At 43.0% G+C, this 23,483-nt stretch overlaps 1 protein-coding gene across 1 annotated transcript in view; it reads left to right on the top strand.

The window, feature by feature from the left end:
• Positions 1-6,272: 6,272 nt before the first annotated feature.
• Positions 6,273-23,483, top strand: part of PARP12 (poly(ADP-ribose) polymerase family member 12) — a 36,149-nt gene continuing 18,938 nt past the window's right edge. Inside the window, exons 1-5 of the mRNA XM_012767997.3 lie at positions 6,273-7,443; positions 11,324-11,459; positions 12,206-12,509; positions 15,125-15,226; positions 22,670-22,793. Of these exons, the coding sequence (XP_012623451.1) occupies positions 7,112-7,443; positions 11,324-11,459; positions 12,206-12,509; positions 15,125-15,226; positions 22,670-22,793 (998 nt within the window). The 5' untranslated portion in view covers positions 6,273-7,111. The remainder of the gene's footprint in view (positions 7,444-11,323; positions 11,460-12,205; positions 12,510-15,124; positions 15,227-22,669; positions 22,794-23,483) is intronic.

Here is a 23,483-nt window from a genome sequence, read left to right as displayed (position 1 = left end):
CTGACATGCAGATGAAAATAGAGAGGGACCTGTCTCAAAGGGGGTTGGGGGGTGGATTTTGTCTAATAAAGTGGATTATAGTTTGGTACACAGAGAACCTACAAAATTGTACCAGTTTGGAAAAGAACGAATAGAAATAGTTTCAGAATAGTTTCCTTGTCTCCCAATTTTCTATGGGTAGGAAGCAGGATGAGAAAGCTACTCAACTGCCAATATGAGCCATTTCTTGTAGGGAAAAAAGGATCAATCTGAGGACAGAGTCAAGAGCTAGTATGAAAAATGGAGAATCTTGATAAATACTTGCACCATGGGGCTTGTTCTCTTGGAAGCCACACACCATACTATAAAGAAGCTCAGGATAAAATACTAAATAATGAGAGCCACATAGAGAGTGCCTCTGTAGGATGAGAGGCCATCTTGGATATTCTGACTGCAGCTGAGCCCCTAGCTGAATACGGCCACAAGAGTGACTTTAGTTATCCCATAGGGAACAGAAGAACCACCCCACTGAGCCTAGTCAACTGATAGAATCATGAAAAATAAATAATTGCTATTTTTAGCCACTAAATTTTGGGGTGGTGGTTGTGCAGCAACATATAAAACATTTTTCTGCGCTCTTTCTCTCAGTCTCTTGGTAGCACTCAATGTAGCTGATCATCCCTTCCTGAAATATTTAAATATTTGGCTTTCATGACTCCATATTTTCCTGCTTTTCCTCCTACCCCAGTGAATTTTCTTTTTCAGTCTTCTTGGCTCTATCAGTCTCCTTCCTTATCAGAGGGGCAGGTCTTTGGAATTCTTCTCTTCTCAATTTCTACTCTGTTCTAGGGTGATCCCATCTAGTCCAGTGGATTTATATAGCATCTCTATGTTCACAACTCTAGTATTGAACTCTTCTATTAAAATATAAATACCAGACTCACAGATCCAACTGTCTGCTGAGCAATTCCACTTGTATGCTTTATAGGTATCCTCTAAACTAAATACTATTTTTCAATCTTAAAAGCCTTCATAGCCTGTGTTTTAAAAAGGTACCCAGGATTTGCTTTAATTGGGAATGTTAGGGCATGCAGATGCAGGGGTGAAACTTTCCTCAACTGCCAATATGAGCCATTTCTTGTATGAAAAAAGGGATCAATCTGAAGACAGAGTCAAGAGCTAGTAGGAAAAATGGAGAATATTTTTTTAATTTTTTTAATTTTTTGTGTGTATATGTGTGTTGTGTCTGTGATGAAGTCTACTTTATCACTTTTTTCCTGTTTTGTGCTTTTTGTGTCCTAACTCAAGATCAAAAGAATTTTTTCTTCTAGAAGTTTTAGCTCACATTTTAGTCTATGATTCATTTTGAGTTAATTTTTGTACATGGTATGAGGTAAAGGTCAAGGTTCATGCTTTTGCTTATGGATGTCCAATCATCCCAGCACTGTCTGCTGTGTAGACTCTTCTTTCTCCATTGAATTACAGTGGCACCTTGGTCAAAAATCAATTGACCGTATATAGGTGAGTCTGTCTCTGTACTCTGTAGTCTATTCCATTTATTTACATTTTCATGCCAACATCACTCAATCTTGATTATTATGGCTTTATAGTAAGTCTTGGTATCAGATAGTGTGAATCTTCCAACTTTGTTCTCCTTAAATTACTGAGTCTTCTGTTTTATGATCATAGTATTTCTTTCCATTTATTTTATTTTTTGAGACAGAGTCTCACTCTCTTGCCCAGGCTAGAGTGTTATGGCGTCAGCCTAGCTCACAGCAACCTCAAACTCCTGTACTGAAGCGACCCTCCTGCCTCAGCCTCCCAAGTAGCTGGGACTACAGGTATGTGCCACCATGCCTGGCTAATTTTTTTTTTCTATATATATTTTTAGTTGGCTAATGAATTTCTTTCTATTTTTTTCTTTTTAGTAGAGAAGGGGTCTCACTCTTGCTCAGGCTGGTTTCAGACTCCTGACCTTGAGCCATCTGCTCGCCTCGGCCTTCCAGAGTGCTAGGATTACAAGCCTGAGCCACCTCGCCTGGCCACTTTCCAAAAAATGGAGAATCTTGATAAATACTTGGATCATGGGGCTTGTTCTTTTGGAAGCCACACACCATACTATAAAGAAGCTCAGGATAAAATACTAAATAATGAGGAAAAGTTTTTATACTCATAGATTTCTAGAAGCAGGAGGCACAGCATACCATACAGGGGCACACAGGGAGGCACCAGTGTGGGTCAGGAGGCAGAGGGAGTGAGGAAAAACATGGACAGAAGCCTTTACTGTGATTTCTGTGGTAAGGAATGAAGGAGCCCAGGTAAACTAACTTAGGATAGTTTAGTTTTAATCATTTCAGCAGACTCTTGGGTATAGTGGCTGTTCTTAGTTATCAGGTTCCTGTGCCTGGGATGATTAGGAAGGGGAATACTGACCTAGAGTGTGAGCCCTGTGAGAACCCAATAAGGAGGTGGTTGAGAGTATGGACTTTGGAGTGGCTGTTTGCGTGCGAAAGGAACAGTCACAGGTGAGTTGTAGCTACCTCTAGGAATTAGCTAGCACTAGCCGGGGCAGTCCCTTCAGTGTCAGCAAGGCCTCAACATGTCAAATCATCAAATATAGACTCTAGAAAATGTGATTATTACATCTTATAATCCTTTTTATTTCTGTAAGTCAGTAGTAATGACCCCTCTTTTATTCCTGATATTAGAGTAATCTTAGTCTTCCATTATATTTTTTCTTGGTAAGTCTAGGTAAAGATTTGTTGATTTTTTTTTTAATCTCGTTAAAGAATCAGCTTTTGGTTTATTGATCCTTTGTATTCTTTTTCTATTCTCTATTGTATTTATTTGTACTCTGATCTTTATTATTTCCTTCCTTCTGGGCTTAGTTTGCTCTTCTTTTTCTAGTTTCTGTGGTGGAATGTTAGGTTATGGATTTGAGATCTTTCTTCTTTGTTAACATAGGCATTCAGCAGTAAATTTCCCTCTAAACACTTCTTTCACTACATCTCATAAGTTTGTTTTCATTTTTGCCTATTTCAATGTATTTTCTAATTTTCCTTGTGATTTCTTCTTTGACTTAGTTATTTAGAAGTCTGTTGTTTGACTTCCACATATTTGTGCATTTCCCAAATTTCCTCGTTATTGATTTCTAATTTTATTCTAGTATGGTCAGAGAACATACTTCACATAATTTGTTTTACAAAACAAGTCTTGAGACTTGTTTTATGGCATAACATTTGTTATAACCTGGAGAATTTTTTATGTACACTTGAGAAGAATGTTTATTCTGCTGTTGTTGAAGTGTTCTATAAATGTCTTTCAGCTCTATTTGGTTTATAGTATTGCCCTTCTATTTCCTTTCTGACCTTTTGTTTAGTTGTTTTACCTGTTATTGAAAGTAGGGTATTAAAGCCTTCACTATTGTTAAATTGTCTATTTCTTCCTTTAGTTCTGTTTTTGCTTCATGTATTTTGAAACTCTGCTGTTAGCGTATGTATGTTTATAATTATTATATATTTTGGAATATTCGCTCTTTGAATATTATGAAATGTCCTTCTTTATCTCTAGTAAGAATTTTTGTCTTTAATCTATTTTGTCTGATATTAGTATAGCCATTTTAACTCTCTCTGGGTTACCAAGTTTATGGCATATTTTTTCCATCCTTTTACTTTGAATGTATTTATGTCTTTGAATCTAAAATGTGTCTATTGTGTGCAGCATATATGTGGGTCATATTTTTTGTTTTGGTCCATTATGCTCATCTCCATTTTTATTTTTATTTTATTTATTTATTTATTTTGAGACAGAGTCTCGCTTTGTTGCCCAGGCTAGAGTGAGTGCCATGGCGGCAGCCTAGCTCACAGCAACCTCAAACTCCTGGGCTCAAGCGATCCTGCTGCCTCAGCCTCCCGAGTATCTGGGACTACAGGCATGCACCACCAAGCCCGGCTAATTTTTTCTATATATATTAGTTGGCCAATTAATTTCTTTCTATTTATAGTAGAGACGGGGTCTCGCTCTTGCTCAGGCTGGTTTCGAACTCCTGACCTTGAGCAATCCACCCGCCTCGGCCTCCCAGAGAGCTAGGATTACAGGCGTGAGCCACCTCGCCTGGCCTCATCTCTATTTTTAAATTGGAGAGTTTAATCTATTCACATTTAATTTATTTTTTATTTTTATATTTTTGAGACAGAGTCTTGCTTTGTTGCCCAGGCTAGAGTGAGTGCCGTGGCATCAGCCTAGCTCACAGCAACCTCAAACTCCTGGGCTCAAGTAATCCTGCTGCCTCAGCCTCCCGAGTAGCTGGGACTACAGGTATGCACCAACCACCATGCCTGGCCAATTTTTTCTATATATTTTAGTTGGCCAATTAATTTCTTTCTATTTATAGTAGAGACAGGGGTCTCGCTCTTGCTCAGGCTGGTTTCGAACTCCTGACCTTGAGCAATCTGCCCGCCTCGGCCTCCCAGAGAGCTAGGATTACAGGCATGAGCCACTGCGCCCAGCCTTCCCTTTAATTTTTTAGCGACTTTTTTTTTTTTTTAGCTCTTTGAACATATCTAAAATAGCTGATTTAAAGTCTTTGTCTACAAAATCCAACATCTGGGCTTTCTCAGGAACAGTTTTTATTGATTGGTCTTATTTGCTTTCTTTATACATCTCATAATTTTTGGTTGAAAATTGGACATTTCAAACAATGTGACAACTCTCAAAGTCAGATTCTTCCCCTCCTCAGGGTTTGTTGTTGCTGCTTATTGTAATAGTTGCTGTTTAGTGACTTTTTTGAACTAATTTTGTAAAGGTTGTATCTTCCTTGTGTGTGACTATTGAAGTCTCTACTTGATTAGCTTAGTGGTCAGCCAACAATTGGATGGAGATTTCCTTAAACACCTGGAACCAATATGTCTCCTCATCTTTGCTGAGGAGCTCTGTTTACATTTTAGGGCATGCCTTCAACATTCATTAGGCAACTTGCAACTCTGCATAGCTTTTACTGCCTGCTCACACAGAGACTTAGTGTTAACTAATGGTGAGTGGACATCTCATTCTTTAGCTTTTCCTTTTGTGATTTTTCGTTATTCTATTGTTTGCCTCAACTGTTAATCATTGCCTCAGCCAATCATGAAGTTAAAACATTGACAAACATCCCTCCCACCCTATCCTTCCTAAAAAGTAGAAACCTTTAGGACTGGGCTAATTCCAATGAGATTGAATAAAGAGAAACCTTTTCAGGGGTCCTCCAGGGAATCACTAGATAGATCAAATAATGATTTTTCTTTGGGAATGAGGCTTTGAAAGACCTACAGTCCTGTCTGCTCCCTCTGGTACGTTGGGAATGTGGGCTGCCATGGAGCTGGAGAGAGGGAGATAGGATTAGGGTAAATAAAATGCCACAAAGATTGCTGTTCTCACTGAGATTCAGCTGTTTTTCTTGACTAAATGTTAAGATGGGTTGATGCAAGCCTTTGGTTAATTCCAGAGCTCTGAAAAAGTTGATTTTGATAATTTCTGCCAGTTTTTACTGCTTATACAGAAGGGCAAACTTTCTGGGGTCCTTAATCCACCATTTTCACTGGCATCATCCTTTCTTTTTAAGAAATGTTATTTTATTGCAAAAGAACCACAACTGAAATTAAAAATCAAAATTTTAAATTCAAAATTAATATTTTACACAATCAATTAAAATCACAATTAAAATCCAGGAGAACAATCCCTTGTCCCATTTCCTAATTAAATGAATTCATTTTCACTTGCCCATGTTACTATCTAGTCTTCATCCATATACTTAGTAATTTCTCACATTTTTGTAGTAATAGTTTTGTAGTTAGAATTTTAATTCATTTTAAGTTAATGTTATACCATAAGTATTCCCTCCCCCTCGTCCCCCATCTTTCCTCTCCTCATCTTCCCGTTTCCACTTCCCTGGTACCTCCTACGTCCCGCTCCCTTCCACCAGTGTGGTGTGTGTCCTTCCTCATCTTTCCCCATGCTCATCAAAAAATATCCTGCCCCTCACCCCCACAAATAAGGTTCTCTTTTTTTTGTGTGTGAAAAAATTAGCGCTCTTTTTTCACTTAACACCACATCGTGGCTGTCCTTGTAGGTCAACACGCCGATTTAATGCGTGCTTGTTAAAGCCATATAATAATCTGCATAAACCGTACCCCCACCCATAATACATCTCTACGTAACTTATTTACTGTTCCTTTTATTTCTGGAATATTCTCAGAAGAAAGATTGCTGGGTCAAAGGTCATACGCGGTTTAAATCTTTCATAGCTATTTCCGGGTTACTTTCCCAAAGGGGTCTACCAATTCACATTTCCATCATCAACGAGGGAGTCCTTTGCTCTGAGGGTCTTTAAAAATATTTGTTCAATCTTTATTTAGGGAGGGGCTGAGAGAAACGGATTTGCTTTTTAAAAGGGCATACGCTTTTACGTTTAAGGAATTCAGGACATGCACTGAAGCTGAAGTAACATTTAAGCACGACGAGCAATTTGGAACGATCGTTTTTTTTTTTTCCCCCCCAGTATGTTCCGAGGGGTGGGAGCCACATCCGCTGCCCAGGTTTCTGTGAGGCTTCCCTGAAGCCCCGGCGGCGTGTGAGCCCTTTAACGGGCGGCGTCCCAGCCTGCCCCGCCAACGGGCCGGCCCGCTCCGTCTGGGCTCTGGCGGAGGGCGCTACTTTGAAAGCTCGGGCTGCCCCGACGTGACCGAGGGAGCTCCGTCCGTCTCCGCCGCCGCCCTCCGGCTGAAGACGCTGCCCCGAAGGAAGCGGCCCCAACCCCCTCAGACGCCCAGGGAAGCCCTTTCTGGGCCTACGGAGGAGCCCCCGCGGCGCCGCCACAGCCGCGACCCGCAGCGTCCTCCAGAGCGCCCGAGCCCCCGGCGGCCGCGCAGCTGGGGCCCCTGAGGCGGGAGGCGCCGGCGGTTCAGCTGCGGCCGTGGGCGTGGCGAGGCCGCACAGGTTCTGTTTTTCCCGGCCCGGGTCGCTTTCGGTTTCGTTTCCCGCCGGCGTCTCCACCCCGCGGGAGCAGAGCGCCGGCCCGTGTCCGCCGCCCCCGGCGTCGCGCCAGCCCGCGGTTCGACGGGCGCAGGCCTCGGCAGCGCGCCCCTGCCGCCTGGCCATGGCCCAGGCCACCGTAGTCGGCGAGGTGACCCAGGTGCTGTGCGCGGCCGGGGGCGCCTTGGAGGTGCCGGAGCTGCGGCGTCGCTTGTGGGCGGACATGGGCCCCGACGCGCTGGAGCGGCTGCTGCGGGAGCGCGGGCGCTTCGTGGTGGTGCGGCGGGCGGACGCGGGCGGCGCGGCGGCGGCCCCCGAGCGCTTGGTGCTGGCCGCCTCGTCGCTGCGCCTGTGCCGCGCGCACCAGGGCCCCAAGCCAGGCTGTGTGGGGCTCTGCGCGCAGCTGCACCTCTGCAAGTTCATGATCTACGGAGCCTGCAAATTCCTGAGGGCCGGGTAAGGCGCCGCGCCAGGCCGGGCGGGGGGCGGGGGCGGAGGGGCGGCGGGGCGGCGTGCTGGGGACCCGGGCCTAACCCCCCTCCGGCCCGTTTGGGACCCTTATTAAAGTCTGAGAAGACATTAAGTGCCCTTCCCTGGCCTCATCCCCTTCATTTACTTCAGCGAACACTTATTGAGCACCTACTGAGTACCTAGCGCTGTACCAGGGACTTGGATGCAAATGGTGTTTTCTAGCTAGATTCCTGAGGGCAGTCTGAGGAGACAGAGCCATAGACAAACGCGGGTACCGGGTGGCACACGCTGGCTGTGGCAATATTGGGGGAGCGGGAGGCGGTGGCCTGGGAGCTCCACGACCCTGCGGGTCTCCCGAGTTAGCTTTGAAGGCCAGACAGTGAGGGCTTTCTCTGCCCAGCAGCCCGAAGGGATCTTTTCAACCTCACTCAACGTTACTTACCTGCCCACAAGACAGAAAATGCAGGCTCCCTGCCGTCACCCACACGGACCTTAGGGCGCTGGTCCGAGCCCTCCCTCCATTCACAGCCCCTGCCGGTGCCCTCTGTTCTTGGAACACCGCCAGCTTTTGCTTCTGTGGTGGCCTCTCTGGAATGCCCTTCTTGGTTTGTTTGCTCATTAATCCTTCACGCCTCGACTTCAAAAGCGCTTTTTCTCCTCTTATTCTTCCTCACGCGCCACACGGAGCTCTTTATTTTCCTTCCATCTCCCAACAGAATGTCCCCTCCCTGAGGACAGGGCCCCAGCTGTGTGGGCCCTGGCTGGCTGTCTCCCCAGCGCTTAGCACCCATGGTCTGCGCGTAGCAGGTGGTCAGTGAGGTTTGTGGTAGGGATTGCTGAGGTTTATGCTGAAGAGTCTGGACCTCACCCTGAAGGTGATGGAGCCCTGCAAAGGGCAGGAGAGAGCAACCATCAGGTTTGCATCTTAGGAGGAGATCTTAGGTAGTGGTGTGGATGCTGGTTTAGAGGAGGATGTCATGAGGAACGCTCAGATGCTATTCCAGTTAGTTTCCTAGGAGAATTAGTTCTTTCCTTATCTCCCCACCTCTTTTCTTTCCTCCTTTCTCCGCCCCCCCCTCCTTTTTTCTTTCTTTTGTACTGTTAGTAGACATTATTTCTTGCACTTGTCAGGTCCAACAGGGAGCATGGGGTAGGGGCCTAATCCCTGCAGTGATTCCGGGATCCAGGCTGACTGACCCATGTTCTGCTCTCCTCAGCTCATGGCTTTTGAGGCCATTGTTGTAGGTATCAAATTCCACGGGGCAGGAGGAAAAGATGGACAGTAATGGATTGCATGCAAGGTTTCTAGGGGCCAAGTCTAGAAGTGGTGGACATCCTTCCACCTACATTCCATTGACCAGAATCTGTCTCATGACCCTACCTAGATGTGAGGGGACTGGGAAATGTAGTCTCTAGGAAGCAGCTATTCAGAAATATCTAGATTAGAAATTTCCAAGAGCTATGTGTGAGAAATTTAGGAGAGTTAGGGCATTGGAGACAGTGTGGTGGGAAGATAGGAGAGAGGTGATGACTCTTGGGTTTTGGCGCCTACTATGGCCTGAGTGTTGTTTACTGAGGGAGCAGGAGAGGATTTTCATTGTGAAGCATGCCCAGGAAGCAGCTTTCCAGGTGTGATGCTCAGGAGGAAGGCTGGTGCCCTAGGGTGCTGGTCTGGGAAATGTTGGGTGGTGTATGCCCTGGCCATAGCTCCAGGAGTGGATCAGTTCTCAGGTGGAGTCTGAGAGGCCTGAAAAGAGAGTGAGGATAGAACTCTGGGGAAATCAGCCCCTCAGGCATGAGGTATTTCAGGGGAGAACAAGGAAGAAGGCACATGGTAAATAAGTGGTGGCTGGATTGACCCAATGATGGAGATAACTAGTGGATCTTTTTAATGTCTGTATTTGGTAAAATAAAGAGGACAGTCCTATTAATGCTAGTTTCCAAAATTTGGGATCAGATTTTACTTGTCTGTGAACTCTGGACATCTGATATTTCCTGGCTTAGATGACTCTTGAGTTTTCTTCTTCATTCTTCATTTTTCTCTTTTCCTTGTGCTTTACACAGGTGAGTTTCTTGAACCTTCCTTCTCTGACTCACCTGAGGGAGTGGGTATGGTTGGCCGCACTTTCTGTGCTTCCCCTGTGACTCTACTTGTCTCTTGAACCATAGGGTTGGTTCTTTTAGAACTAGGTAATCAGTCTTGCAGCAGAGCTGGTGAGGAGTTCGGGGTCCCTGACTCCCAGTCCTGTGCTCAGGAGGCAGTGAGCACGATGGTCAGAGCATAGTCCTGAGCCAACCCACCTTGTTTCAACCTAGGCTCTCTGCTTCTTGCTATCTGAGGACCTTGGGCAAATGACTTTACATTTGAGCCTCAGTGTTGTCATCTGCAAAATGGGGATGATATTACTCACTTCACAGGTTCGTTGAAGTCTGAATAAATTAACTCATAAAACATTTAGGCAATCCCTTGTACATGGCAAATGCTCAATAAATGTTGTCATTGTCATCATCAATCATCATCTTTATAATTATTAGTTATATATATTTGGCTCTGGCAGCACCAGATTATTTGCCCCTCTGCCTAGAATGTTATTCCTTTCTCTCCTTGCCTGGTTCCTCCACACCCTTTAAGTATTTGGCCCAGGCATTATACTTTCCAGCACCCTCCCCTGATTTCTTCCCCATTTCTTTCCCCAGCCCAGACTGGTTCAGGTGCCTTTCCTATCTGTTCTGACAAGAGCTGACCTTGCATTTTTGACTCCATGTTAGCGTCATCTCTATGTCACCTCCACTAGATGAGAGAAAGAGCAGTCAAGGAAGGGCTTCAAGGTTTTTGCTCTGTGCAGTAGAAGAGGGAAGTTGCCTTTTACTAAGATGGGGAGACTGTGGGAGGCGCAGGTCTAAGGGAGGATCAGGGGTTTGGTGTTCTCTTGATATGCATATTATAACCATGGTATATGAGATATGATGGTGTCTGAGTCAAGCAAATGGTATTTGCCTGACGTTTCCGGGTTCTTGTGACCCAAGTAGTCATTTGAAGGTTTGTCTTTGGGTCAGCAGGGCATGGTGCCAGTGCCTGGCTCATAGTTGTTGCTTACCAGATGCTCGTGGATTGAAAGAATAGAGGAAGGGAGCAGAAAAGAGGGCGGGGTGGGGGGTGTGTATGTGTATGTATGCCCCTATAACCAACCATAAGACACCATGCTTGTTTATTTAGCACATGGTTAAATATTTGCTAACCTATGCCATAACTCCTTTTTGGATGATGGCCTTGTCGTTCTCATCAAATGCCTGCTGAGAGGTGCTGTCCTGGGCCCTAGACCTTGCAAGACCCCATCTCCTCCTTGGTAAATAAGCATTACATTTTTCTGTTGTTGCATAGACATGCTGGTTTTTCTCTGGTGCTTGTAAACAATATCAGGAAGTGTTCCTTAAAAATTGTCACGAAGACTGATTTTTATCAGCTATTAAGTTTGCCAGGGCTACCATAACATGGTACCAAAGACTGGATGGCTTAAATAACGGAAACCGATTGTCTCATAGTTCTGGAGGCTAGAAGTCCAAGGTGTTGGCAGGCTTGTTTTTTCCTGAGGCCTCTCTCCTTGCCTTATAGATGTCCACCTACCTTCTTTCTATGTACTTACATGATCTTTCCTCTGTAAGTATCTGTGTCCTAATCTCTTCTTCTAAGGACAGCAGTCATGTTGGATTGGGGCCTACCCTAATGACTTCATTTTAATTTATCTCTTTAAAGACCATATCTCTAAATATAGTCACATCCTGAGGTTTTGGGAGTTAGGACTCCAACATAGGAATTTTGGGGAGACACAATTCAGCCCATAACACCAGCTCTGCTTCTTTTTAGGAAGAACTGTAGAAATAGTCACAGCTTGACGACTGATCACAACCTGAGTGTGCTAAGAACTCATGGCGTTGACCACCTCAACTATAGTGAGCTGTGCCAGCTCTTGTTTCAGAATGACCCCTGGCTTTTGCCAGAAGTAAGTGCCAGGGAAAGTCTGGGTTCTGCAGCCCTCTGGGGCATTCCTGCATCTTGGGAAGTGTAATGCTTGTGAATTGAGTGGGTGAGCCCCTGGTGGTCTCTGGCCTTGTTCCCACCTCCAGGAATTTGGAGTGTAGAAAGAAGAGCCATTGATTGAAGTTCATGTCCCAGCTTTGCCAACAATGCAGTTCAACAAACATTGTATATGCCAGATGGTATAGAGAGCTGTGTGACTGGGACTGGCTGTGTAACTTCTTTGAGCCTCCTTGTGCTCCCTTGGGAAATGAAAGGTGGTATTTGGTCTTCTCCAAGATACCTTAACCCCTCAGAACCTCTTTGACTCTGAATTGTAGAAAAGAGAGTTGGGAGTAACTGGGTCCTTGGAAGGGGAGAGCTGGTGAGTCCATGGGGAAAGACTGTAGGTATATTATAGCAATCTGTGCCATTCGATTCACGTTAAAACACTGTCTCATATGAAGGGAGCAGATCTGGTCACTTTGAAGTGCTTTGGATTCTCCCAATGGAGGGTTGTGTTCTGAGCAATCTACTTTCTACCCAGTTCCCATTTTAGCCAAGGGCATGTGTTAGCAGCCATCATCTAGAGTGAGGGATGATCTCATAGCTTTGTTCCATGTGGATGAAAGAATCACAGCTTTGGCTATGAGGGCCTCTTCTAATCAGTGGGGAGGTGGTACCATGTGAGACCTTCCTGAACTGATGTCTTTTTTTCTTCTCTGTCAACAGATCTGCCAACATTACAACAAAGGAGATGGACCCCACGGCTCTTGTTCCTTTCAAAAGCAATGTATCAAACTCCATATCTGCCAGTATTTTTTACAGGGGGAATGCAAGTTTGGAACTAGCTGTAAGAGATCCCATGATTTCTCTAATTCAGAGAATCTAGAAAAATTGGAGAAGTTGGGCATGAGCTCAGACTTGGTGAGCAGGCTGCCTTCCATTTATAGAAATGCACATGACATCAAGAATAAGAGCTCCACCCCCAGCAGAGTGCCCCCTCCTCCTTCTCCAGGTCCACAGGGGACTTCTGGTAAGGCTGATGGAAAATGAGGTATGCTTTGGGCTGGGGGTTTCTGGATCCCATTTGGCCAGTAAATAGAATGTGTGACTTTGGGCAACAGCTGTGCTGCTTTTGCAAGCACAGAGGATCACAGAGTTGGTGATCCTTTCCTAGCTTAGGGCCTAGGGGAGTTTGAGAATAAGTTGAAATCACAGACCTGATCAAACAAACTGTTCTAGACAAATGGGAATTGGTGTTGATGGTGATTGAATTCCAGATGGGCCTGATCAGCACTGAAATGAGTGACTTGGCCCATCCCCCTGTGCAGTTGCCCCATCACCCTCAGAGAGGTTGCCTTTGCATGAGGCACCCCGAAGTTAGCAATGCCATGCCGCACAAACTCTAGGGGCATCGTTTTTATTTTATTCTGTTTTGATTTTAAAAAATGAGTGAAAGAAATATATCTTAAGTTTACACATCTTCTTGACATGAATAAATGGAATGTTTTGAGTCATTGTAAATTTTGTCTGCTTTTGTTCTCTGCTCATCTCCAGCACCTAGACAGTGCCTGGCCCACAGTGGACACTCAGATATTTGTTGAATGAATGTGCTAGGAATCTTACTTTTTTTTAAGGGATGTCAGGCTTAGTGACAGGCAAATGGGGGAATTTTGAGCAGAGATTTCTATTTAATAGGCATTTCTTGAGTATCTGTTGTCTGGCAGATAAATAACGTGGTCTCTCAGGGAGATTATGATACACCGATGTCCTTTGGATTTCACAAGGCCCTTGGCTGGCTATCGTGGCCCCTCAGAGTGCAGAATCAAACCTGGTCATTTAGCTGTAGTGGGAACTATGATTTTAATAGCTTCCTAAAATGACAGGTGTGTGCTGGGACTACCTACAAACAAACTCACCACTGTAATCTTACCTGGCTTTTATATTTAAAGATTGTTCTCACCATACCATGGTTCTCACCATGTTTTTTCTTTACATTCTCAATTATTTTTTGTTAATTTCTTTCAACTGTAGGAAGCCTAGAAGTAGACAGGTTTTGTTTAAATAGATCTTTAAGAGTGTCAGTTGGTTTATGGCTTTATTAGAAACTGAGGGGATGATCCACTGTTCAGTGATGTCAGGTCCAAAGTGCAGTCACCTGCTCTCAGGTGGAGAGGGAGACAGCCTTCAGAGTTCCACAGGCCTGGGTTTTGAGGCCCGGTGTGTGAAGTATCTCAGGGACTTATACAAAGAAAAGGGAAGATGAATAACAGAATGACAGGGACACTCAATGGGGAGAGATTATGAATGAGTTTTATGTGCTCATTGGGGATAGGTGGATAGCGACAGATGTCACAGGTAAAAGACTTATTAGAATGTTACTCTAAAGGGAAACTTGGGCCAGCCTGGCTCATGCCTGTAATCCTAGCACACTGGGAGGCTGAGGTGGGCAGATCGTTTGAAGTCAGGAGTTTGAGACCTGCCTGAGCAAAAGTGAGACCCCATTGGTACTAGAAATAGAAAAAGAAATTCGCTGGGCGTGGTGGTACGGTAGTCCCAGCTACTTGGGAGGCTGAGGCAGGAGATTCTCTTGAGCCTGGGAGTTTGAGGTTGCTGTGAGCTAGGATGATGCCATGGCACTCTAGCCCAGGCAGCAGAGTGAGACTCTGTCTCAAACAAGAGAGGAAAACTTGGCACTTACATGCCCATTTTATGTTGGCATCCTTATGATTACCCTAAAAGTAATTAAGGAGATTTTATTTTGAGATGTAGACTTTTGATTTATTGTCCTCCTCTTCTTGGTGTTTGTACCCAATTCTTTTTCTTTCTTTCTTCCTTTTTTTTTTTTTTTTTCTTTTCTTAGAGACAGGGTCTTGCTCTCTTGCCTACCAGGCTGGAGTGCAATGAAACCATCATAGCTCAATGCATCCTCAAACTCCTGGGCTCAAGCAATCCTCCCACATCAGCCTCCTGAGTAGCTAGGACTAAAGGTCTTTACCACCTGCCAGGCTAATTTTGAAAAATTTGTTTATAGAGATGGGGTCTTGAACTTCTGGTCTCAAGCGATCCTCCCACCTTGGCCTTCCAAAATGCTGGGATTATAGGTGTGAGTCACTGCACCTGGCCAGTACACAATTCTGATAGTTCATTAACAAATATTTGCTCTATATAAGCCTAGTTTATGAAAAGTAGCCCTCTGTTTGCCCTTTGGGGTCATCACCACCTTAAGAATCCTAAGCTGCCTCAGTATGTAGGACAGTGGCTTTCCCCTTATTAAAAAAAGTGTCCCAGGCTCCATCCTGGAGGTTGATATTCAGTCAGTCTGAGGTGGTGTTGGGCACTTGTATTTTTAAATCAGTTTCCTATTGAATTGCGTGGACAGCCAAAGTTGAGAAAATAGCCCCTCCATGGCATCCTGGATTTGGCAAGCAGCCATGTGGCCTGGGGCTCCTAGCTCATCCCTAAAAACTGGAAAGCCCACCTGTGTGGGAACACCTTCACCCCTAACACAATAGGGCTTTGTGAGCTTGCTTTGCCTACTTTTGTCTCATGCTGAGAGAGGAATGAATCCTCTTTACTCTCCTTTGTACCTTGAACTACTCTAATCCCCATATCAGAAGCTGACACATCTCTGTTGTTTCTTTGCAGAAAGAAAAAACAGTTCAGGTTCTATGTCCCCAAATACTCTTAGCCAGGAGGAGAGTGATCAGATCTGCTTGTATCATATCCGGAAAAGTTGCAGTTTTCAAGGTAAGTTGGAGGAGGCCCCTTCATCCCACTGTGGGAAGGGTAACTGCTTGTTGTTCCTAGAGCTCTGCTCTGAGGTCACCCCCAACCCCCACCCAGAGAGGATCAGGGCCTGGCACTTTGGTCAAACCAGTTCTGAAGCTACTTTGCTGAGGAGTTGAGGATAGTAGCAATTCTTTGAATTTCTAAAAATCAAACTGTGGGTCATTTTGGGGAACATACCTGTCTGGTTCATGTAACAAATGGGTGTCAAGTGTTGACCCTTGGTTAGCTGAGCATGTAGTCACAGACCTGTATGGAACAGATCTAGTGGGAACAAAGATAAGGTGATAATAGGCTTAGAAATGCTTTCGAAACTGGGAAAGACCTCACAGAGGAGGAAACACTTGTGTTCTTGCAGGATAAGTAATTATTTAAGATGTGGGTTTCTTCTGTATTGGTCTGGTGAACTCCATAGTCCCTCTTTTATCAGAAGTAGCAATTCTTGTGTGTATATATTTTCACTAAACCTTTGTTTTCTTCTTAAATGCTATCCTGGGCTTTGACTGGAGAAAGATTCGTTCTCAAATTCGATGACTCCCCTTAAAAAACCACCACCAAAACTTTCAGTCCTTAAACATTACTCAAGGAATTCATGAATACTCTTACTTTGTAAAAGAGTCCAATAATACAGAGTAAAGCATGAAGTCCTTCTTTATCCTTTCCCAAAAGTAAACACTTGCTGTGTGGTTGTGATATTTGTTTTGCATATTTTTAAACAGATAGGAACATGTGACAATGTGTATTCAGCCTGCATCTTTTATTTAACAATGTGTCTTGGAGATTTTTTTCCATGCCAAGATGTATAAATCCACATCATTTTTAAAACTACTATGTAGTATTTGATTATAGTGATGTTCCATTGAGCATCCAAGTGCATATGTATGAGATTTCCATAGATAGATTCCTGGAAATGGACTGCTAGGTCAAAGAATGTGTGTGTTATATATATTTAAAATCAATGTTATTAGGTATAATTTACACATGATAAAATGCACCCATTTAAGATGTATAATTCTGAGTTTTTATGAGTGTACATGCCCATGTCACCATCGCTACAATCAAAATACAGTACAGTTCCCTCCCTCCACAAAAGTTCCTTTATCTCTCTTTATAGTTAATCCTCCCCCACTAATTTGTCAGTGCTAGGAAATCCCTGATCTACAGTGACTTTTTGTCACTGTAGATTAGGTTTGTCTTTTCTAGAATTTCCTCATACATGGAATCATACAGTATGTATTCTTCTGTGCGTGGCTTTTCTCAGCATGTTTTTGAGATTCATGATTGGCATATCAATAGTTTGTTCCTTTTTATTGCTGAGTATTCCATTGCATGGATTGACTGCAATTTGTCTACCCATTCATATGATGATGAACATTTGGGTTGTTTCCAGTTTTTGGCTTTTACAAATAAAACTTCTTTAAATATTCATGCACTGGTTTTCATGTCAATATGTTTCCATTTCTCTTGGGTAAAGACCTAGATGTGGAGTTATTCAGTTAATGTGATATATGCTTGAGGTTATTGGAAACTGCCAAATTGTCTTCCAAAATGGATATAATATTTTACATTCCCACCAGTAATGTATGAGAGTTCCAGTTGCTCTACATCCTTCCGAACATTTAGTATCATCTTTCAAATTTTAGCCATTCTAATAAGGGAATAGTGTTGTCTCATTGTGGTTTTAATTTGCATTTCTCTGATGATTAATGATGTTAACATTTATTTTCATGTGTTTATTAGGCATGTATATATTTTCTGTGAAGTATGTGTTCACATTTTATGCCCATTTTTTATATAACCTACACACATGAGGGGTCTTCAGAAAGTTCGTGGAAAATGCGTATTATGAAAAAACTTTGCATGGAGTTCAAAAATTTTTTGCACCAAAATAAGCTCATCCTAACTTATTATAATATGTCTGAACATGATAGAGTTTGCGGCACTAAGAAGGATAATACATCAGTTTGAAAAGAGCTTCTATCAGAGCAACAGGAATTCTGACATTGAAGCAAAAATAAACATCAAATTTATAGTGAAGCTTGGGTGGAAGAATGGTGAAATCATTGATGCTTTACAAAAAGTTTATGGAGGCAGTGCCTCCTGAAAATCAGAAGTTTACAAATGAGTAATTTGTTTTATAAAAGGATGAGATGATGTTGAAGATGAAGTCCACAGTGGTAGGCCATCCATATCAATTTTTGAGAAAAAATTAATCTTGTTCATACCCTAATTTAAGATTAACAGCACAACCAGCCAACATTGTAGACATCTCAATTGTTCAACTTACACAATTCTGACTGAAAAATTAACTTCTCACTCAGTGGGTGCCACTTTATGGGTGCCAAAACCATTGCACCCAGATCAGCTGCAGATAAGAGCAGAGTTTGAATGAAAATTTTAAACAAGTGCCATCAAGATCTTGAAGTATTTCTTTGAAGAATTATAATAGGAGATGAAACTTGGCTTTACCAGTATGATCCTAGAGACAAAGCACAATCAAAGCAGTCGTTACTGTGAGATGGGAGTGGTCCAGTCAAACCAAAAGCGAACCAGTCAAAAGCTAAGGTTGTGGGAACAATTTTGTGGGATGCTTAAGGCATTTTGCTTGTTGTATGGAGGGCCAAAGTGTTTTGAGGAAGTTGGTCAAAGTTTTAGCATAAAAATGCCCAGGAAAGCTTCAATAGAGAGTCCTTCACCATGACAGTGATCTTCATTCCTCTCATCAAATAAGGGTAATTTTGTAAGAGTTTCCTTAGGAAATCATTAGGTATCTACCATGCAGTCCTGATCTGGTTCCTTCTGATTTCTTTTTGATTCCTAATCTTAAAAAAAATCTTCAAAGGGCACTCATTTTTGTTCAGTTCATAATGTAAAAAAGATTGCATTGACACAAGGTTAAATTCCCAGGATCATCAGTTCTTTAGGGATGGACTGAACAGGTGGTATCATCACTTAAAAAAGTGTCTTGAATTTTACAGAGCTTATGTTGAGAAATAAAGTTTACATTTTTAATTTTTATCTTTTAATTCCATTTTTCCACAAACTTATGAAGTCCCCTCATATGTGTATTAGCACAGAGTTGTGCAGCCATCACAGTCAATATGAGAATATTTTCATCAATGCCAAAGTAACTCCATGCCCATTAGCAGTCATTCCCCATTCTTCCTCCCCCACCGGCTCCTGGCAAGGGCAGATTTAGGTTCTGTCGCTTTGGCATGGATATTTCCTATAAATGGCATCATATGATATTGGTCTTTTGTGACCATTTTTCCCATTTTTATTTGGTTTTTTTAGCTCTTGTTACTGAGTTGTAAGAATTTTGTATATTATTTATATTCAAAATACATTCTCCCAGTCTCTTTCATGTTCATTTTCTTTATGGTGTCTTTTGAAGAAGAAATGTTTCAATATTGATGCCCAGTTTAATATTTTTTCTTTTGTGATTTGTGTTTTTTGTAGCCTAAAAATGTTTGCCTATTCTAAGCCCACAGAATGTTTTCTCCTGTGGTTTTTTACTAGAAGTTTTGTAGGTTTAGCTTTTAGGTTTAGGTCTAGCTGTTCATGCTTGTTCTCATAACTCCGATTGTTCCTTCCTGAGGCATTGCTGCTTCTGTGTGAATTTGCTGCCTCTCTTTGCATTATTTTCCCTCATCTTTTGGGTTCTTGGTTGTCTGTCAGGTTGGTGCTTGAGAATCCCATGTGCCTGTTTGGTTAATTCCAGGAGACTGATTGTGATTCCAGGCCTGTGTTTCAGTGATGATTGGAAGAGGCAGTATGCCCTGCCTGGTGTGTAACCTAGGACTGGGGTGGGTGTGTTGGCAGCTGTGTTACCTGCTTTTGTCTCTCTCCAGCCCTTATATCCACACTTACAAGTTCAGGGGAAAAGCATGTAGCAAGGTTGCTCCATTGTTACTGAGATTCTGCTGGTGGGTAAATAAAAAAAGAAAGAAAGATGTAATTGTAAAAGAAAATAATTTAAAAAAAAAAAAGTAAAAAAAAAAAAGGTTGCTCCACATAAGCAAGTCAGAGCGAAGGGGGTGCCTGTGTCACTGGGTCCTGTTCTCATTGTGGTTGGCCTCGCTATCTTTCCTGTTCCTCATTTCATCTGAGTCTGAATCTGTGACACCCCCAGATCTTTTCTACTTCTGTGATTTTGCCTGCATTTTTCCTCTTTTATATTGTTTGATTCTATTTCATAGTTTTAGGAATTCTTGAATAATTCTGGTCTTTTGATGGTGTTTTTTATTGTTTTCCAGTGCTTGTGAATTTATTCTTCTCTTTAGTGTGTCATTTCAAGGAATGTAGGGAGAAATGGGGAGTTGGATGTGGTGCTTTGCCTGCCAAATTGATTTGATTTCTTTGACTCACCTTCTAGAAAGCCTAGACTCTGGAATGCCATATTGAGGTAAGGAACATTAGAAGGAGAAAAAGGATATTGAGAAAGGGGACAGGAAGACCAGGGAAGATGAGCACAGAGGATGGGCCTCATGTCTCTTCCACTGTGCTTGGGACTTAGCTCTGGCCAGATACTGTGGCTGCAATGGCCTGCATAGTGCCTCCTTTCCTGAGTGCCTTCCAGCTATGAATGATGGTGTGACTTCTAAGAATCAAAGCCTCAGGCCTGCTGTTTGACCACAGTGCCTTCCCCTGGCTCCTGTATCCTGCCTGAGGAAGCATCAGTCTTGAGGGCCATGGGGCCGGGGGGGTGCACCTTCCCCAGGGGATTCCTTCTTGCTGGGAGAGCCTTTCTTTAGGCCGTGCCTATGCCTTTACCTGTGCCCAGGGTTTATAGATGCAGCATCCTCAATACTGGGATGTCCTGGGATGGCCTTTTCTGCTTTCATCCTTGATCATTTTCCTTCAGGGAGGGAACAGGAACTCTTATTAGTTGTGACCTTGGACCACAGCTGTTGTCTTCTCTATACTGGCCCAGCCCTCATTATCTGTTGTACACACACCTGGTTGAGAGTCCAAGAGGTTCCTTGGCCTGCTGAGCTGTTCATGTTCAAACTTGACAACAGGAGATCTTAAGTCTCAGTGTGGCTATGTACAGCCTTGTTGGAACTTAGAGGAGATTTCCTCACTTAGATATGATCATCTTGTTCCCTGAGCCTTCTCAGCCTGGCTCTCATCTGTCCTGTCTTCCTGGCCCCAGGCCTGGTCTTTTACAAGCTTGGGCAGCCTCCCCACCCTCCTTCATGGCACTCCCTCCACCATGGTGCCCTTTTGTAGAGTCTGGGAGAGAAGTGGTATTGAGTTGCGCTTGAAAGAGTGCGTATGATTTTAGAGACTTTCACTTTTTTTCAAGTCTCAAATTAGCCAAGCTTTATTATTTTTTTGAAATATGCATGGAAAATGTACAAAGGACAGTAAGAAATGTCTACTTCACACCTGTTTTCCCTAGCACCCATATCTCCTCCAAGAGATCGTCACGATTATACGTTCCTTGAGTATCCTCTTGTGAAGACTTTATCCATGTACAAGTGCATGTGTCCATTTGGTTTCATTCTTCTGTAGGCACAGTTAGCACAGTTTTGTTCCTTTTTTCAGTGAACTAGATGGTTGATTTTTTGTAAAATATAATCTTGTGATTCAAAATTCAAAACATGCCAAAGTGACAGAAGTCTTTCCTCATAACTTTGTGCCAGCCATCCAGTTCCCTTCAGCAAGAAATAATATGTGTATTTATGTGTACTTAATCAATATATCTCTAGTCTTTTTTTTTTTTTTTCTATATTGACTCAAATAGGGGCATTCTTAACCTTGGTCTTTATCTTTCTACCTAATAGCATATATCTTGGAGGTAGCTGCATGTCAGAGTGCAAAGGGCTTCCTACTGTTTTTGTCTCCTTTTTCCCTGTCCTCTCCCAACATTCCTCTGTATAGTTCCTCTGTATGTAGCAGAACCTCACAAATGCTATTGAAAGGTAGAGGAGGGTGTGGGTGGCATTCCAGGTGGTAGCCAGCATAAGCAAAGGTGAGGCAGGCAGCAAGTGCTTGGAGTGATGAGGAAAGTGAGGACCTGGCTGCCCAGGAGGAATATGGGGAAGGTATAGGGGAACAGCTGGCTAGAAGCCATAGGTCTGGGTCATTGTGTGCGTGTCAGCGGTGGCACAGCAGTGTATATGAAGACCTCCAGGGGGATGGGGGCATGTCAAGGATGGGGTGAGTAAGTTGGCAGCCAGAAGAGATCCAGCTGGGCCAGAACTATGTTGCTGCACCTTTGGTTGATTGTGTTGGGGTTGGAATGCATTTCTGGTAGAGATGAATCTGGGTCCATCTTAAGTGTGATCTCTGACCATCCGCTTGCCACATATAGAGCTACATTGAGCAGTCAGATTGTCTACTGCAGGGATGGTGCCTTTTACCTTCTTATGATCAGCTTCTTTACTGTTATAAAGTGAAATTCATAGATATAACCCACCAACATACATATTTTAAAAAATCAATGTAAGGTCCTGTTAAATGAGACAAAAGAAAAATGTATGTCTCAGTTTGTTTTCTGTTGCTTACAGCAGAATACCTAAAACTAGATAATTTGTAAAGAAAATGGGCCGGGCGCGGTGGCTCATGCCTGTAATCCTAGCACTCTGGGAGGCCGAGGCAGGAGGATTGCTCGAGGTCAGGAGTTCAAAACCAGCCTGAGCAAGAGCGAGACCCAGTCTCTACTATAAATAGAAAGAAATTAATCGACCAACTAAAATACATAGAAAAAATTGGCCGGGCATGGTGGTGCATGCCTGTAGTCCCAGCTACTTGGGAGGCTGAGGCAGGAGGATTGCTTGAGCCCAGGAGTTTGAGGTTGCTGTGAGCTAGGCTGATGCCACGGCACTCACTCTAGCCTGGGAAAGAAAGTGAGACTCTGACTCAAAAAAAAAAAAAATTGTAAAGAAAATGAATTTATTTTTGCAGTTGTAGTGGCTGAGAAGTCCAAAGTTGAGGGGCCACATCTGCTGAGAGCCCTCTTGTTCATGGGGACTCTGTAGAGTCCCGAGGTTTTTGTGGGCATCACACGGTGAGGGGGCTGGTATACTAGTTTAGGTCTCTCTTCCTCTTATAAAGCCACTAGTCCCACTCCTGTGATAACCAGTTAATCCATTAATCCATGCATGGATTAATCCTTATAACCCAGTAACCTCCTCATTGCTCAGTATTGCCACATTGGGGATTAAGTTTCAACATGAGTTTCGGAAAGGACGTTCAAACCATAGCAATGTATATAATAAAATACATAGTATTTCAATATCTAAATGCTCAGGTATGACTGCACAAAAAAAACAAAGACTCCCACAAATTTCCAGAATGTTCCCAAGTCAGTGGGCAGCACGACACCCAGTGACAACCGCAGGGCTAAGCCATGCTGTATATTGCAAAGCTGTCTGTCTTCTTATGTTTTTATTTTAGAGAAGTGCAATAGAGTTCATTTCCATTTGCCGTATCGATGGCAATTCTTGGATGAAGGCAAATGGAAGGATTTGGACAAAATGGAGCTTATTGAAGAGGCATATAGCAATCCCAGGAAAGAGAGGTAGGAAGCATATCACTTGTCTCTGCTTTTTGCCAGGGCTTTTGTGTGCAGAGTAGGATGTTTAAACAGCAGTGTTTAGTTTTGATGACCTTCATGCACACATACATACACACAGCAGCTGAGTCTGGAGGCGCAAGCTCTGGACTGGAAACTGGAAGTTAGTGTTCATACCAGCAGTTTGGTGGCTGTGTTCTCCCACCTTCCTCTTCTTTCAGGGACGAGCTATGAGGAAAAGGAAAAGATGGTTACCAACACCAAGTAAATTTCCAACCATTTGCTGCTGGGATTAATCATGTACATATATACTTATTGTTGTAGAAAAGTGATAGTTGATCATTTGTGATATTTTAGCCTTTGGTCTGTAAAGTCATACAGCTAAACTGCTATTTATTGTTTAACCTTTAACCTATAACTCTTTTCTGAGTGTATCCCAGTGTTTTTACTTAGTCAATTCAGAGTAAATAGAGAAGTTCCAGATAGCCTTATTTTCAAATAGTTGTCATATCTTGGATTGAACTTGCTAAAATATGTTTCCAGGAAGAGAATTTGAGCCTACTTTTTGAGTGTAGAAAATAAATTTTCACTTAGAGTGCAGTTATGTGCAAATTGCTATTGGCAAAGTATGTGAAACAACTTTATTCCCCTTACAAGGATTAAACGATTCACATACCACCCCTAAATTGAGACAAA

This window comes from Microcebus murinus, chromosome 9 (genome assembly GCF_040939455.1).
Source record: "Microcebus murinus isolate Inina chromosome 9, M.murinus_Inina_mat1.0, whole genome shotgun sequence".
In the NCBI taxonomy this organism is placed as follows: Eukaryota; Metazoa; Chordata; class Mammalia; order Primates; family Cheirogaleidae; genus Microcebus; species Microcebus murinus.
The sequence above is the reverse complement of the archived record's forward strand: the minus strand, read 5'-3'. Positions and strand labels throughout refer to the sequence as shown.